Consider the following 18,655-nt stretch of genomic DNA (forward strand, 5'->3'; position numbering starts at 1 on the left):
ATATTGTCGGAATGTGAGTGTTTGAGCGCCTTAACGGCTGCCGCACTGAGAATGCACTGGAATGCTTTAAGGTCTGCTGGGGTAATAATTGTAAAGCGCTTTGAGAAATGGTTCGCCAATTTTAAAAGCGCTATATAAAAACTTGCAATTATATAAAAACTTGCAATTATTAACATTTAATAATTACGTTAAAAATATAAAACTAGACAAGGAGTGTACGAACGGCTTTCCCCAAATTTATTTCAAAATTAAATTTGTTGACGGTTTATAATGATGAAATTATGGTGTACAGATTCAAAATATTCTATGTTTTGTAAAAATACAGCATACTTTTTGTGTTGATTGTTCCGTGATTCCATGTTGATTGCTTCTAGCTATCAATGTATCATTATTGCCGATCATTCCTTTCAAAGGAATACTTGTTTTTATTATTGCACTTTAAAGCTGACATGAATTCATAAATACGCATTATTTCCCTTTTATCTCCAACTATTAGTTTTCGATTTCTATTGTTCTGCTCATCGCTACACACCCCCTATATAAAGCCGAAAGCACGATTCATGCTTCACCGCATTCAGGAATTACCACACGTTACCTTGGACTAAAAGACATGGAAAAACGCGTTTTGAAGAAAAAATATGACAACCATTGCACTGGCAAGATATATCCAAAAAAACGACGAAACAAGACAGACAGAAATCCAGCTGGGCACAGATACTTTAAAAATTCGCTGATAATTGTAGATTTTGTTATTTTCCTGTATATATTATAACATCGCACATGCGCAAACCACACACTGTGGCAGATCGAGCAATGTCAATTATCGCATGGATTTTAGAAACGGTGCGTTTTTGTAAGAACGGATAGTAACGATGTTACGTTGTTACTTTCTTCGATTTGCTATCATTTAGCTACTGTGTTGGATGTAGTACCGCCGGGTTTTTCAAGAAGATGCAGACGCTACGCATTTTGTATGAACAACACACGTGTTCGATGTGCATGCGAAGTAATGCAACCCTGTCTGTGCAAAATAATACGGATACCTCGGAAATCCTTTCAAAGAATCAATATATTTTGTATTTCATTGATTGTTGTTTTCTATAATCTTTATTATAACATTTTACTACAATGTGTAGTTCATGCATTTAGAAGTCCGTGCAACCTGAATGCCTCGATCGGAAAGCAATCGACCGTCACTTTCTCAACCGGTATATATACCCCAGTGGCAGTAGAAGAGCGATCGAAACTAATATGGCAACCGAATGCTTTTATGAATTCATGTCAGCTTTAAATTAATATCCCAATTGGGCTATTATATCCCATTTCGGCGATTGGTCCCAACCTGTTTAATCTCTGGAATATGCAATTGGGCATAACATACCACGAGACGTTCTCGAGGACGAAAATAGTTGATATGTGCGACTTTTGTAATTGTTGTGGTAATTAAAAAGCCTGTGAGGTACATATGCCTGAATGATACATGTATATCTGCCGCTTTGCTTTACGATGCTTATTCTGAGGACCGATCATGTACGTCTGTTAATTTAAAATTCATCGTTAAAAAATTTGAACAGCAGTGTTACCATGAAAGTGTATATGCCTATATGTTTGTTAGAATCATTCCTGGAATTGGAACAACCAGCCTCGCCGTAAATGTTGATCGTTGATTTAAACCAGACGAAATCGTGAGAAGACGCTGAATTTTCTATTTAGTGAAGTAAATAATGTGTATTGTTTATTTCTGAAGGTTAACATTTTAATTTTTTCTTTTATAAAGTTGCATTTTATTTGCTGACAATTAAACAGACACAAATTTACATTTTGTTGACTGTGTTTATCATTGAAATTCACGTTCTATAGTGTTAAATTAAAACAGACGAGTAAAGTAGATCCTGCAAAAATTTTATTGATGCAGGTATATATCAAAGAAATTTTTCGACCATCCAGCTGAAGCGCCAATATCATATCAAAGTTTTAAATATTGAATGATTCACTTTTAACAAAAATTGAGTGATGATAATACTAAAACATTTATAGTATTAAACTAACTTTATTGACCTCAATCTGCCAGCATATCGATTGGTTTGTCAAATATTGTTCATTTCAATAGTTCTTTATGTGTTTAGTACAAATTTCATTCATTACATTGGACTTTATTACAATCAAAATTTGAGATCTTAAACCTTGAGTAAATAGCGTCCTTAAACCAAAAAAATATCAACAATATCATTGGAAACTGAAGCTGACGATGTCATCACTTGCACTTCATGGATGAATGTGTAGATATGAATAAACAATATTAAGGCAGCTTACCGCCACGTGCTGATGGGGGGGGGGGGGGGGGAGAGAAACTTTCAATTTTAAACCACTGTAGCTGTAACGCCTACGAAGAGATGTTCATTTTCTTAATTTGACATAATTTGACTTTGAGGTGGTATGGGACACTTGTCGATATTGATGTGGATAAAATAATATTTTAATCAAGTTACTTAACTTTTTTGAAGTTTTAAAATTTTACAATATAAGACCAAATAATATGTTTTAAATAATTTGAAAAGGTCACATTTATAAAATTCTCAGTGCAGTTGATCTCATGACATATAAATTTGTAGTTAACGCTCTAACACTGCGCTTTGCTGTTAGGTTACTATTTTGAAAAATAAAAAAGTTAATTCGCCAATAAACTGGGGGTGTCTCAGTTTTCTCCTCCCACAAGATACACTTTCCAAGATGACCGCCTTAAAAAATTAATGCTTATCATCAATAAAATCTTATTTTACAGTTACAAATTTCGGGGGGGTTTTTTGTCACCAACGAGCCGCAGTAGGCTTAATATATCATTTGTAAACCGGAATTAGTCATAACCTCTGTTATTTTTTCATCGTCAATGTAACAACAACATGGGAGGAAAGGACAGACAACTCACTCTCAAGGAGAATAAAGCAAAATTTTACCTATTGAAAGTGGATTAAAGTCGGCAAAAAATAGCAGATATTCTGCATTTGACTTCTTCAACCATCAGTAGGTTTTTGAAGCGCCTTCGTAGACGAGGTAGTGTCGAGAGTTAGCATCGAAGCACAGGGGCTCGTCACGAAGTTTTTTCAACCTTTTATATATACCACCTCTATACTATAAAATACACAAGGGAGGAATCAAAACTCGGAAAAATCGCTACCTCCCGATTTCGGTCGCCTCGTATTAATTCTTCTCGGACGTTAAACCCTGCACTCTAGGTATCATTAGATCGGGAAAGGACCATAGTTTTTAGGAATACATGTAAAATTTAAATATCGGCAACAATTTTAGAAGTTTTCACGCATTTTCTTCCAGTTTACTCTCCGGTGACACTTTCTTCGATCAGATGTTGCGCTCTCATTGGTCAATTCAATGTTGCTCAAGATAACTCGTACGCGGACTTGTATTTTAGAGGGATTTTCAAACGATATTCAAACTTGCTTTGATGCAAGAAATACATAGTCACGTCCTACCGAATGTCCGATGTATGGTTAAAATATTTCTACATAAATATGAAAATTAATACATATACTCACCACGTAATAAGAACTTCTTCACTCACCATTTGAATATCCCTCTAAAATACGAGCCAACGTACGATTTATCTTGATCAACAAAATTAACCAATGAGAGCGCATGAATAAATTTGGTGCGCAACATCTGATCGAAGAAAGTGTCACCGGAGAGTAAACTGGAAGAAAATGCGTGAAAACTTCTGAAATTGTTGCCGATGTTTAAATTTTGCAGGTATTCCTAAAAACTATGGTCCTTTCCCGATCTAATGATACCTAGAGTGCAGGGTTTAACGTCCGAGAAGAATTAATACGAGGCGACCGAAATCGGGAGGTAGCGATTTTTCCGAGTTTTGATTCCTCCCTTGTGTATTTTATAGTATAGAGGTGGTATATATAAAAGGTTGAAAAAACTTCGTGACGAGCCCCTGTGATCGAAGTGGGCGAATACGATTTATGACAGTTTGCAACCAAAAAGCACTATCAAAGATTGTAAAGAAGACTGGAGGAAAACTTTAACAGATATTACTATGGATTTTCAATAGATCAGTGCCTAAACCTGTTTTATGTGGAACTATCCAGCGAAAATAACATCGTCAAAAATATTGAAGGGGGACTGTAGCAAAGATATTGGGGGTCCGGTAAGTTTACAGGAAAAAAAGACTTAAATATTACAGGGGGAAATTAACTTGGAAGGTTGAGCAACACTGGAAAAATGTGAGTTTCAGCGATGAGATATCAAACCTGAGGGATAGCTCAAACTTTGGAGAAAAACAGAAAAGAAATGGAAAGGCTTTTGTTTGGGATACCTGGGACAGGGTCTAGCAAGTAGTTTAAAACTGATGGTTTGGGGACAATACAATGGAATGGGTATTTTGGCTTTTGCTGAAGGTAGTATGGACTCTCAAAAAAAGATCAGTGTTTAAGATGAACATCTATGTCCTGTAATTGTGAACTACTTCGGAAATTCATCTAAGTATGCCATGGACAACTATTTTTCCGTTCATTGCTCCCGAGAGACGGAAGACTGGAAACTAAGAAACAATATCTCATCTTTTTTTTGGCCCCCACAATCCCCTTATTTAACTATAGTTGAAAATGTTTGACTTATTTTGAAAAACCATGTAAAACCGTATTTTTCTACATCCGTATCATCGATGACTTAAAACAGGAATTGCTGTGTGCTTGGAATAATATTTCAAAAACTTACCTCCGATCCCTGTATTCTGTCTTTTCGAAAATATGTCGGAGAGTGATTGCGTCAAAGGACTCATCACAAAATATGAAGTCAAAATACAAAGGAATTAGGTCTAAGCTTCACTTTTATTCATGAATTTAAGGACCATCTTTTCACTTATTAAAACAAAAATTTCAACGGCCATCTTGGAAAAAATGGACATATTTTTGGCACGCAAATCTGAAACTTCCTTTGCAGCCAAACTCTTTTTTTCTAGCCTGTTCCATTGACCTTGGATTCTGCGAGTACTTCCATACAAGCTGATAATCAGGGGAAATGGAGGCCATAAATCTTATGTCCCACTTGATTCTGTATAATAATTTACACAATGTAGTTCGGCCAAAATTGTTGCTAGTACAATAATCAATAACTAGACAACATTGAGATGGTGACCATCTCAAAAGTCCCCGCTTAAATAATGCACAATAGGATGAAAAGAATTTTACACAATTTTGCTCTGACTTTGACCAATAACTTTCCAGCTAACATAGAACTTTTGTTCTCATTACCCTTTACATACAGGCATTTTTGTCCAATTTAAGCCAGTGTAGGCAAATGGGAAATATTCTACGGTCTAAAACTAATCATAATCAACTAAGACCTTGACTTGATTTAAAGTCACTGCAAGCCATTAATTAAACAGCTCTGTCTTATTGAAGTATTAGCTAAATAAGACTAAGTGGAGAGTATTTATGCTCTTAAAAAATGTTTTTTGCATGGTATATTATGACCTTGACACTTGGCCTACTAACATAATTCAAGGTCACACATTCTTTGATCAAAGGCACCATGTGGATGAAATATGAGTAAGACTGTACAAAGAGAGAGAATATATGCTCCGGACAAAGATTTTTATAAATTTCTGCTTAGACCTTCACATTTGACCTTTAAAATTGGTTCAGGTTACTACACATACATTACTCAAAAGCTCTGTGTATTCGAAGTATGAGCCAAATAGGGATAAGGGGAAAGTAAACATGCTCTGTAAAAAGGGTTTTCGCTCGGTCCGATATGACCTTGGCCCTTAACCTACGAACTTAATTCAAGATCACTGCATACCCTTTGACTATAAACAGTCTGTGAGTACATGTAAGTATGAACCAGATTGGACCATGGGGTAAAAGATATGCCCCGGACAAGGATTTTATTTATAATTCCGCCATGATCTTATAATTTTATATCTTATATGTAGAAACATGGTTCAAGGTCACTGCACATTCTTTACTCAAAATCACTCTGTGGGTAAAGTATGAGCCATATTGGGCCAAGGGAAGAGAAGATATGCTCCGGACAGGCTATCCCGGATGGACAGACAGACAGACGGACGAAGATACTGATCACTACAGGGCGCCCGCAGAGCGGGGTTCTAAAAAATAGAGAAGATTCTTGCTAGATACGATAACTTCTTTGTCATTTCTGCAAATTTTAAACTCCATACCTCTGCCATAATAACCCAATCCCAGTGATTTTCAGTCCAAAGCTTGTTTCCCCGATCTTATCCTTGCTTCAAAAGCTATATGCAATATGATTGATGAAACAACTCGCCAAACACTTATAAGATGAAGCTCTGCTAACACTGTGCAATAGGATTTTTTGGAATGTATAAAAGTGTTAGCGAAGCTCATCGTTCTGCAGCAAAAGATATCCGCCTATTAACATTTGAAAGTCGAAATGCAAGGACCATGTTTTGACTTTGTTTTAAAGTTTAAACTAATCTCTTATTCTGCTCCATCACATGAAGCGTTACGTCCCTTGTTACATTGATTACATTTCTTTTTTCCATTGTTTTTGTGTTTTGAAGATTCTTCTTAGGAAGGGATTTTCGGAGCATTGACGAAAAAATAAATTCTTTGATATAATCCCTAGACATTTGTTCAAAATTTGCTACTCACATGTTATAGTGGTATAACTTTAGCCCAGAAATTACATTCAAATGTCTAAGGTAAATATAAGTGTTTGTACTTAAAGAGACAGTACAGCTTAAAACGTGTGAATAACTTCAGATTTACCTATTGTATCGTTAGAAAATAAGAAACAACGTTGATTGTTATAGTTGAAATACTTAAATTCTTTTCCACATACTTAATTAACGTAATTATGAGCTTCCGGAAATTTAAAGAACTTATCCATCGTATATCAATATTAGCGTTATCAAATGACCAGTGGTTTGCTGATTAATTTGATATATTACTTAAGCAAAAACAACCAGGCGTAAGCAAGTTCTCGATGAAAATCTATTTTTACACACCTGAACGCGAAGTCTAAAAATACGAATTTCCGGAAGTGACGTCACATTAGTGACTCGACGATAAACAAGGAGCTTTGCCATGCCGAAAGAGAAGAAAAGAACCGGCAAGTATTGTGTGGCAGCGGGCTGTACGTCCACTAATGCCGATAATATTTCAGTCCACGAATTTCCAAAAGAAATTAAACGTGAACTTCGACGGAAATGGATTAATTTTGTTAAAACAAAGCGTCAAGACTTCAATCAGCCATCGAGATTTTCGGTGCTATGTGAACTTCATTTCGCACCAGATTGCTACCCAGCTGAATACAGAATTAAACACTCAATGGGTATTGAGATAAAGAAGAAACGTCTGCTACCAGATGCTGTACCAATCATACATTTGCCTATTACCGGTACATCGACGTCTTCGTCACACAATACCCCGATTCACAATGCCAGCCAAATACATGTCACACATATGCCCAACATAGGTGTACCAGCGTCTGCATCTACGCCAGTGAGAGGAGCATTTAGGAAAAGAGAATGTTTACGGGTATACCATAATGATCACATTTTAATTTCTGTTTGAAGAATGTAGAAAAATTCATGTTTATTCACAGGGGCTCGTCACGAAGTTTTTCAACCTTTTATATCTACCACCTCTATACAATAAAATGCACAATGTATTTTATTGTACCAGTAGAGGTGGTAGAAATAAAAGGTTGAAAAAACTTCGTGACAAGCCCCTGTGGTTTACTGAGAAATTATTAATTTAAAGTGGCAAACATTTTAGGGTTAACAGCTGATTAACATTTGGTTAATTATTATCAAAAAATATTATTATCACAAATTCCTGTTTCAGTTACTGGATTATAATAACGCACAAAACATTGAAACAAAGAATGTGGAGACACAAGAAGACGCAGAGAATGTAGAGGATTAATTAAACTTAACTGAGGTTTTTACCATTTTTTATCAACAAAAATTTTATTTCACCTATTTAATTGTTGACGTTGACCTTTTTAAAACTAAGAAAATATCTTTACAGGCAGCATGCTCTGTTGGTGTGCAGTGTACTGGGCGGAAACATCATCAAAGGTCCAAGATAATTCAAACAAAAATTAGACATTGTGAAAAGGGTGAGTACATTAATGCATTGTTGTGCTTAGATACAAATAATATTGCAGTACATTGTAATAATATTTCTCTTGTTTCTACATAGCTGTGCTGTGTGACATCCCAACCTATAAACCAAGAGTTTGCAGCATTGCAGTGCAGTGTAACAGATATCTCGAGGAATTGAGAGGTGAAAGACAATTTCATTTTTTTTAATAATGTTTTTGTTGTGTAAATTACAAAATAAAAACTCGTCAACATACATGTGTGACGGTCAAACCGGTTCGAATACTGGCACCATATAGTTCAGTTGGTAGAGCACCTGACTAGAGATTCAGGGGGCCCGGGTTTGAATCCTGGAGAGTGGTCTGGTCCGTCATTATTTCTCCCATCCCGTTCCACATGTAATTATTCATTGATATACTCTTTTTAGATAATTTTAAACCATGCAGAGTGATGGGTATGAGCACGGATGAGCAAGAAGATATTTCCATTCCCTCTAGTGAGGATGAAAATGCTAAACTAAATCACTTAAGAGTAACTAATACTTGTGGATATGCCAATCGTACAAACTGGAATAATCTTTTATCGTTTGTTTGTACCACGTGGACTTTGATTGACAGTAATTGACACGTGCTGAAAACTACAAGATCTTCGTCCGATTACGGTCATCATGGTATACTCTCTAAACGGAACACATCCTCACTTACCTGATATTTTATAAATGGTTTACCAATTTCGGTTCATTTTTAAAATGAACAGACATAAACATGTCAAATAACCCCTCCAGGGGCGTCATTTACAAAAATGAATTTTAGTTGCAGCAACTTCTATGATAAACACGAAAAATACAAAATAATAATTGTAGGTTTTTTAAAACTTTTTAACAATTATTCCCCGGGAGAAGTAGAAAACACACATTTTTATCAACAAACATGTCGAGGAGAACCTTAAGGAAGGAGTCTTTTCTGGTTTTCAACTTGTCAAACGTAAATTTGATTAATTGTTCATTAAATCAAGATGAAAGGAAATTAAAATAGTATATTTTTCTTTCTTTTTTACTATCGTACAACTTGGCATAGAAAAATGTAATCAATGTTTAGAATGGAACAAGGACTATATTTTGGGCGTAATATTGGCGTAGGAAAATATCACATGTTGCGCAATTCAGAATTGCTGCAGATTATATATATATATATAATGAGTCTGTTTTAGCATTTTAAAAACAATAACAATAATGTTGGATTTTTTTTACTAATGTGAACTAATAATATGATACTTGGGTTTCAGAATATGTTTTTAAAATATGATTTGCCTATCAAATAACATTTTTATAAGCTTTTTAAAGCGCCCATTATATACATTGATTTTTGTGAAAAAATCACTAAAATCAGTTTTTCTCTCTTATGAAACGGTCAATATATTAGCTTTTCTGTCAATTTATATCTTTATATAAAGTCTTCATAATACATAAAAATTAGAAATATTTTATTATTGGAAGCATATAAAAATAATCAAAATTTCTTCAAAATTTAAGAAAATTAGAGGAAATGCAGGCTAAGCAATATCAATTTTAGTATAAATATTTATTCCAATTTAGTAGTATAAGCTGATAGACACTCTCATGGTCTATGATTTCATCGAAGATTTGAACCTTCAAATCTTAAACAAATGTCTACAGAACTATAAAGAGCTACACTTATTTTTATCACTCTTTACGTTGAGGAAAAAAATAGTGACCTTGACCTGACCTTTATCCGAAAACAAAAAGGTCAAATTTAATTAAACTGATAGAATCATTAAGTAATATGATCCGTTTGACTGTGTCAAAATTTCATGCATTTCTTATTATAAGAAGTATGTTTGATAATGAAAAGACTCCTTCCTTAACGAGCCCTGCATGTGTTTTGTTTACCGTAAATACGCATGCGTAATAGTATAGAAGCCTGAACACCATAACACGTTGCGATGTAAATATATGATAGGTTATACGTAATTATTGATTTTAATGAAATAATATGATTTATTTCATGGAGAACTTTTAAATTTTCTGAAAGTTTAATATACAAATAATAGTACAAAAATACCGAACCCGATCGGAAAATGTTTTCAAGTCTGCTCTTTAACTCTGCCTCGTTAACAGCTATTCCTTATAATATATCATAGGTGTAACAGGTATAAACATAGCAATATTAAAAGCTATATTGCTATCATTTGCTTTCTCTAATTTCATTAATTCATCTCAAATTAAATGCACTTATTTACATTGATAGAGTCTTGAGAAAAAAATACAAGGACAATCTATCTGTTCATTCATTGACAATATTCACTACAAAAAATGTACTTATTAAGCATGATAATTTGTAAGCAAAACTATCAACAGTGTAAGTGTTGACAATGTTATAGCAATCATGTACACCATGAAAAAGAATTTGTCTAACATCAAGGACAGATCGTGGTATGTCAGCGTTTTAGCCTCGGGGGTTTGGGTTATTTCCATGACTTTTCCGTCTATAATGTTGCCATTTTCTTCATTTAAGCATGGCACAATTTTGTTTTCTTCTGCGTCACACCTGCGTTTCCGTCTTATTATTGTGAGGATCCAAGTAGGAGCAGCCGTTTCACCTTGAAAGTAGGCATACAGGGTTAGGATGACGAGGTTCACTGATATTGTACTGAACGCCAAAGTCAGTCCGAGGTAGATTGCTGAAACATAATGACAGCAATGAGATCCTGGACAGTGATTCAGACATGGCTGTGTAAACTAACAAGACACGATATCAGTGAAAGCCGTGTATATTATAAAACAAATTGTGTATGGTTTATTTTAAAGTAACTAAAATATTATATAAACTTACACAAAAAACATACACTCTTTGAGGTACTTGGGATGTTATCGGAGATAATGGACATATACACTGCGTAAGCCAGCAGCACCGTTAAACAGTACCCCATCTTCTCTCCGGATTCTGACGGTAGCTTGTACACCATGGGTATGAGAAACGCCATTAAAACCACAGGAAATATAGTGTTTATTATATGGAATAATGGTTTTCTTTTAAAAGTCATTTGAAAATACAACGTAGAAAAAGACAATCCTCTTTCGTATCTGTTGCTTGCGTAGTACGCGGATGACGAATGCAATTCCCATTCACCATTTTGATTGTAGTAATCGAAGTTTATTGGTTTATCTTCATCCAGCTGCAACAGAATTTCACCTTGTGTATATCCCCAGGTGGTGATTCGTATGATGCATGTCTGTGAGTCTAAGGGATAATACCTAATATCAGACTCGCATGCCACCTTAAAGATCCCTGAGAGGCTCCAGTATACTGCTCCGTCACTTGTAATTCGTAGAGGAATGTTAGTATCAGCCATGGTCGACACATCATCCACTCTAAAGTAAATACAGTTTACTACTTTGATGATAGGGGACCTTCGTTTTTTTAATGACTTAGTACCATTTTATCAAGACATTGTACTTTCGGTTGGACGTTATCTATTTCTAGCGTCAAAACAAGTTAAAATGACGCGATTTGCAAATGGAGAACGGCGAAAATAACACGGGGCGAAAAGAAGAAGAGACAAGGATAATTTAAGTATGCACAGTATTTGTTTTGTTTTGAGTAGATTGTAATATTTGTTTGGGTTTTTTTCAGTTCTCTCTCTCTTTCTCAACACCATGCTACTTTTAGACCAAGAACTGCAGCTCCATGGAAAATTCATGTTGATGAACAAAAGAGCTATAGTTTCATCCATACAAAAAACCTGTAGATTTATTGCGCAAAATATAAAAATGTAAATTTTTGTATATCAAAAGAATTCTTCGATATTTTACTACTGATTCATCACTTTACCTGCCTAAATATTTTCATTTTCCTATCCTCAGAAAATGGTGTATGTTAAATTCACTTTGAGATAGAGAGACAAACCACATTATTCACTTTACGAGACTGGTGGGTGTCTAAAATATATTCAAAGACAGATAAAGAAATGAAAATTTTTAAAATGTGTCAGAAATGCATTGGCATTAAATTTAAACAGAATATTTTCCTAAATTAGTAATGTGAAATCGGCGCAACGTTTGAGCGCAAAAAAGGTTTTTCATATGGACGGAACTGTAGCTCCACGGTCCGTCAGCCCGAATTTCCCGTAGAGCTATACAATTTTGCAGCTATGTCACTCTATACTTCAACGATTAATGAATATTGATAATACCAATAAATGAATCGATACACACCATGTTCAAGCTTTTCTGAGTAGCAACTAGTCTACACTATGATAAAGATTACTTAGAGAACACATATTGTTATTCAAAACGTTGAAACTTTACTGAAAAACAAATACACTGCCATGAAGACACCCTAAAACCTATAGCTCGCACAGGTACTTATCCTTAATTTCAAACAAAAGATATATAAAAACATGGTGCCATCCTTTACCGCTAAATGTACTCCGAAAAAGTAACCCTATCATACCTGCATACATTCAGTACTAGTAGAAGTGATTGTAGATATAGGAACAGTAAGTTGCAAAGTACATGTAATACGCGATATATGGTACATGTAGTTAAATGTTCTACTTACGAATTCTCAATGATGATCGTAGGGGTCCATAGATATTTTGCCGCGCTGAAGAGGTACACTACATTGGTATAATCTTGTGACGTTTTGGATGGATTGTTCCACGATAGCCGGTTATCTTCCCATGCCTAAGGAAAGACAGGAAGTTTATGGAAAATTAATAACTTTTCAGAAATTAAGTGTTGTGTTCGTGAAATTATGTTGAGTATATTGGAAATCTTACTATTGTAAGGTAACCAGAAATCGAAAGATACTGGTCTTTGATGTTCTGTAAAATATAAAATATTAGTGTTAGTGTTTTTATTTGATTCTCAGTACCTAGTGTATGTAAAATCATTTCAAAAAGTTATTTTTTTTACTTTTGTTAAACACTAGATCCCCAATAACTAATGATCTTGTCTACATGTTAATTAAACACAATAATAAATCTATTACTTCAAATGTTATTATTCATATTTTTTTGCAGTTTATTCTCTTATTAATTTTATTTCTACGAGCATAAATGAAAGCATTTACCTAGTATTTTGATAATAAGGTTCTGTATCTAATTTACCAAATGGATCAAATTTACAAGCTAACCGGTAAAAGATTTTACTTATTACAATCATGCAACAAGTAAATGCGGAATAAAGATACGCAAAAGTATTGAAAACTAGCTTCGTAAGTATCAATGGATGGCACTTACAAGTTCATTCACAGTGAGTATAGTTAAGGACACATTTGTTGTCACCCTTAAAACAGGACGCTGGAGTGGCGAATACTGGTTCGTCTCAAACAATTCGGTGCGGAGATCAGTCTCCAAAGAAAGTGAGTAAAATGGACGAGAAGGTTTCCCCTCTGTTTGACCAAGGTGAAACATATGCACCACTGAAAGCATACGATATCATATTATTAAAGTTTGTGAGTGAGTGGATCCGGTTTGAGGCTTCCGCTGACAGATAGCTAAAAGACGGTGCCCCGTGGTCTTTTTTTTTTACTAACAACATGTAACCCTTTAACTGACTGACTTTTATCGGTTAGAATTTAATATTTCTCTATTGCTTTATCTATAATGATAAAAATAACGGCAATCAGGGCAATTAGGAAAGATCTGCCTCAGAGTTTGAAGTAAATTATTCTTTTCCGGGCTCCTTTTTCTAGTTTTATCAATATGGGAACCAGTAGGCTAAATTCGGGGCATATTTCTTAATAAAGAAAACGATGTATCATCAATTCATGTGGATGATGCAAAAGTTTACACAGAAAGGAGTAGGTGGCGAACATATTTTTTTGAAATAAAAAAAAATAACCCATGGGATATTTTTTAAGGTTAATCTTGTAAAACGGATATCGAGTTAAGGGATTTTCCATCGATTGCATTATTAAAGAAATCTAATAATAATCTAGCTAAATAAATATAAATGATTTGATTTTTTCCGATAACTTGTAGTTTTCTCGTGTTATCTCTTAGGACTTATTAAAACTGTCTTACTAATGCATTGTAAACATTAAATCGGAAAAATAATTTTTGACCAATATCGTGACCATGCCCCTTTTAAAATACTTTGCTTTTTATTTTGAATAATATTGACAAACATTATTTTGCATTGATCAAGTTTTCTTTTAAAATCAATGTTTTAAAAGTAGATTTCTTGTACTTACTCTGTATATTGCAAAAAATTATGCCCAAGATCTTCATCTCAAAATCTGCTGAAACGGAAGCTGTTTAGACTGGTTTCCTTGGGATTACTAAAGTCCAAAGATCTACATATACCTGTCTACATTTATATGGTATTCTCGTCAAATGATCTGATCAAATTAGCTACCTGCTGACAAGACACCAATCCATGACGCATGCTCTGAATACATTTGTTTTATTGATAACAATTCCAATGAGAAAAATAACCGATTTTAAACTAGTTCTCTTCAGTTGTCGGTTATTATTACATGTAACTGCTGACTTGGTTAGATTTTATATCATACTTAATTTACGGAAGTTTGAGAGACTATGGATGTTAAATAGCCTTAAACAAAAGTGTAAATCAGGCCAAAATCATGAATTTATTCCTTTTCCAAATCGTTTATTTCTGCCCTCTTTGTTTATTCTGACTCAAATTTTATCAACAGTTTCTTTGATCAAAGGATGTGCAAAGACCTGAACAAAGTTATAGCCCAAACGTCAGCCCTTGTTAAATGTTTTGTATGGTTCATATGTTCTCTCCGCTTACCGTTTTGACCTGGTTCTTTACCAAAAGAGTGCTTTTGATCACAAAAATGCAGCAACATTAAACCGCGTCTTGAGAATAAATGTTAAAGCACATCTCTTAAACTCCAGTTTTTTTGTCACACTCCCTTTGACTTAATCTTGCTCAAATTTGCTTGTATATAATAAAAGGGTTTGCAGGGATTTAGGTCAAATTCAAACTTTTTAAAGCCAGATGATTAAATCAAAGTAAATTATATAATTTTAATCTTTGTGACAATGTAGACATAATGATATCGGTGCACTTTATCGGGGTTGGCATACTGTAATGTTAATGCCCAGTTTTAATGAATGAATTTGTAAGTGTGGGGAAATGGAGTGACTGAGAACCTTTGAATTAGTCTACACCAAGGGTATATCAACAGCTGTGCTGTAGACATTAGGGAATGGCACATGTAATAGAACAGCACGAGCGATATCATGAAAGAGAAGAATGGTAGAAATTGTTAAATATTAGACAGAAGAGATAGGAATGGCAAGCAACCCAGGGAATTAAAGTGAGGTGCTTAGTACACAGAAAGAATAATCTTACCGTGACCAGGCTACGCTCAGGTCACAGTAAGAATTCGTCCCAAATACTTGCAATGAAGCAGCCGCGATGCGAATCAGCTTCGCTTCGATTTTAAGTATGTTAAAAATAATATGCAGGGGAAAAACTACAATTTATATATTACAAACCTTTTTAAACAAGCATATGTAGTTTAGTCAACAAAATATCCATTTAATGAGTCGTACCAAGGCATTTTGTTAAAATACACGTTTGAATTTAACTGCCATTTTGTCGAAAATCACTCTGAATGTCTCGGATTTTATCATTAACATGGCGACCATAGACAGCCAATTTTCAAACGTGATGTTAAAAGTGGTAGTGATTTCGTTGTAAAAACAGTTATTATGGTAATATGGGCATATAACAGAGCAACATTGTAGGTATTTGAGACCAATTATATGAAAATTTAGGCGAGATACAGCGCGATATATTTTTTTTCATTTGCTAAGAAGTGAGTATATGGGACGAATTTTATCGTTAAACCGGGTCCGTAAGACTTCTGTCATTTTAACGATAGAACATTTTATCTACTTAGTACAGTAAATCTGACAACAAAGACTCCAAGTGCTTCTCTCAAAAGAAACAGGGTGCAGGAACACTATTAATATAATATTTTATTAAAGACCCCACCTTGTGTCCCCATTGATTTCAACATTATCCAATTAGAGTATAAATATTACGATACCAATCATTCTTAATCCATGTAGAGTTAGAGGAACATCGTCATATGATACACTTGGAACCCAGGTCAAAACACGTAATAATTAAATAAAATAATTGAAAAACACTACCTACCGCATCAAGAGAAATGGAGTACCTTAATATATGCAATATTTTGCCAAAAAATGACGAAGTTCAAAAGCTGGTATTTTTTCATTAATTTTATCAGAAATTAAAAGCCTAGCAATTTGCACACCTCTGATATATGTACAATTGATCTGCAAAACAACAGTTTCCTATCTTTAAAAATGTAGCAAGAGTTATCCGTACAAATAGGGTACCCGTTTTGCAACCGTCCGCCATTTTCACCATTTCAATAACCGGATTTTTCCGTTGGAAACCCTGATTAAAAATGAAACAGGTTCTTGAAATTCTATATCAAATTCTATATCAAATAATGGGAAAAGTTATATTTAAATTAATGAGGAGGTCAAAAGCTTGTTTAATGCTAGTTAAAGATAAAACTCTGAGGTGTGATTCTCATTTCCTTCATATTTAATACAAAATGACAGTTCAAAACAAAATATGTCATTGGGTTTTCCATACACAATATCAAACAAAGCTTTTGTTATGAAGCATCGTTAAAAGAATTTATGTCTGGAATTTTATAAACCTGTAGACACCTTTCATTTACTACTAGTATATCTTGACCTTAAGAAATATTAAAACAAATGTTCATCAGGATTGATCACGTGATTACATCCTGTGAATCCAAAAGGTTTTCTCAGAAGATTTGATCACCTACCAATCAAGTTCATATCCCAAAGAACTTTTTAACATTGCTGTTGTTAGGTCTTGAGACACGGGTAAAGAAAGTGATGTCTACAGGGATTTTGTATTGCAGCATGCCCGGATGATAAAGTTGAAACATTTTGCTAGGTATTCCTAATGACTTCCGAATTGAGAAAAGATGTAAACATTCCCCATTATAAATCTCCGTAAGAAATCTGGTTTTGTTCCTGTGATATTTTTATGGAGTGAAAATTGATAACGTGTCAATTAAGATATCTTGAAAATTTTTACCTTTCATGCATTTTAATTGCACTTCTTTCACAGCCTCAGACACAGGTGTGTATTTTTATGAGAAAAAAAAACGTCCAAATGTGCTACATAAATATCTTGGGACAGACTATAACTGAAATGAGCGTACAATGAACAATAATTATTCAGATACTTAAAAAATAAAGAATCGATTGTTTTCATTCATCGACGTAGAAGCTTTCAGTTTAGGAAATCCAGGGTATTATTATAATGTGCATTAATAATTGATAGCGCATTCATGTTTCTGCTAAGGATAAGAAAAACTGCTCAGTTATGTATGAAAAGCAGAATTTTTTTCTTACTAACATCTTTATAAATTAAATGTTAATATGAACTTAAGGAACTTGAAGTTTCCAACTGTATAAAGAATGTAATGAATGTATTCATATAAGAATACGAACGTATAATATTCAAAACTTTGATGGGACAACACGCAAATTAATGTACTACTAGTAAAAAAATATATATGCATGCGCAGATCTAGAAAAAATTCTATGCGGAGAAAAAGGTCATAGGGGTTATTTTGTTTGCAGGGCTGAGGTATCCAATATCTTGTTTTGGTAAATTTACCATAATTATGTGATTTCAATATTCGGCCCCCTCCCTATGATACATTTGTGTAGACATTGATTGTTTGTTTAAAGAAAAAGATGGACATAAAAAACCTAATTGATCTGAAAGATAAAACATTTTATGCCGCTGTGCGGTGGAGGGGATCAATCAATGCGACCACACAATCACAAAAACAAGAGAGAGTACTTTTAGTCATTGTTTTATATTTAATGTTGTTAACGCCTTTATCTTTTACAGGATTGGAGTACTTTGTTAAATTCTATAACGTGTTGAAAGGCATTCTTACATACTTAAATCTGAGTCATCTATACTCTACACATGTTGAAAGATAAGGAATATGCATAATGCCAAAACGCACAAGGGAACACCCCACCCCCCTTGACCCTTAACCATAAAACATTCACCAGTAATCTTGAAGAATGAAGGAGAATAAATTAAAAATTTTCAAGGAACATGCAACAAGGTTCAAAGTCGCTTCTAGTACCGGTAATTTCACAGATGAATAGCCATTTTCCACCAAACCTTTTAGAAGCTGTTAGTAGAATATGCAATCGATTTTGAAGTCGACTTCCGCACGTTATCACTCTGATCGACCTGTGCGTTTGCTTAAGTGGACAATGTCTTTGCTCCGTTGGCTTGTCAATTAACGGAGATTGATCGTATAGAAGTAACGCTTACTCTTGTAATGTTCTTCCCGTTTTGCATGTATTTAATTATGATTTATTGCGGAAACGAAAATGGAAGGTGTATACATTAGTGTGAATCTTTTATAAGATGAACGATTAATTACGAAGCCATATCGCCACCATTAAGGCAACAGAGAGCAATCTTTACAGATT

At 34.3% G+C, this 18,655-nt stretch overlaps 1 protein-coding gene and 1 long non-coding RNA gene across 4 annotated transcripts; one reads left to right on the plus strand and one right to left on the minus strand.

Annotated features, from left to right (window-relative positions):
- The first annotated feature begins 3,295 nt into the window (after positions 1 to 3,295).
- LOC117690636 (uncharacterized) lies at positions 3,296 to 9,029 on the plus strand. 2 transcript variants are annotated; one of them, XR_004602562.2, is made up of 5 exons: positions 3,296 to 7,544; positions 7,854 to 7,949; positions 8,040 to 8,130; positions 8,214 to 8,297; positions 8,541 to 9,029. It is a non-coding gene; the product is annotated as an uncharacterized lncRNA (long non-coding RNA). The 2 variants fall into 2 exon arrangements; XR_010714227.1 differs by lacking the exon at positions 8,541 to 9,029 and having other exon boundaries at positions 8,214 to 8,503.
- Positions 9,030 to 9,848: 819 nt separating this feature from the next.
- Positions 9,849 to 16,339, minus strand: LOC105336856 (neuronal acetylcholine receptor subunit beta-2). 2 transcript variants are annotated; one of them, XM_020070869.3, is made up of 6 exons: positions 14,332 to 16,336; positions 13,376 to 13,557; positions 12,914 to 12,958; positions 12,694 to 12,818; positions 10,966 to 11,504; positions 9,849 to 10,813 (listed from the first exon to the last, which is right to left on the minus strand). In XM_020070869.3, the coding sequence occupies exons 1-6, from the start codon at positions 14,366 to 14,368 to the stop codon at positions 10,455 to 10,457; spliced, it is 1,287 nt and encodes a 428-aa protein (XP_019926428.3). In that variant the 5' UTR covers positions 14,369 to 16,336; the 3' UTR covers positions 9,849 to 10,454. The 2 variants fall into 2 exon arrangements, with proteins under 2 accessions (XP_019926428.3, XP_065940931.1); XM_066084859.1 differs by lacking the exon at positions 12,914 to 12,958 and having other exon boundaries at positions 14,332 to 16,339.
- Between the last annotated feature and the right edge of the window lie 2,316 nt (positions 16,340 to 18,655).

This window comes from Magallana gigas, chromosome 5, assembly GCF_963853765.1.
Source record: "Magallana gigas chromosome 5, xbMagGiga1.1, whole genome shotgun sequence".
In the NCBI taxonomy this organism is placed as follows: domain Eukaryota; kingdom Metazoa; phylum Mollusca; class Bivalvia; order Ostreida; family Ostreidae; genus Magallana; species Magallana gigas.

Excerpts from the sequence above, each read along its gene's own strand:
- LOC105336856 (XM_020070869.3), bottom strand. The coding sequence starts at position 14,368 with ATGAAGATCTTGGGCATAATTTTTTGCAATATACAGA. Across the intron at positions 12,819-12,913 it reads TTTCTGGTTACCTTACAATA|GCATGGGAAGATAACCGGCT; the intron begins GTAAGATTTCCA and ends GTCTTTCCTTAG. Across the intron at positions 11,505-12,693 it reads ACGATCATCATTGAGAATTC|AGTGGATGATGTGTCGACCA; the intron begins GTAAGTAGAACA and ends TATTTACTTTAG.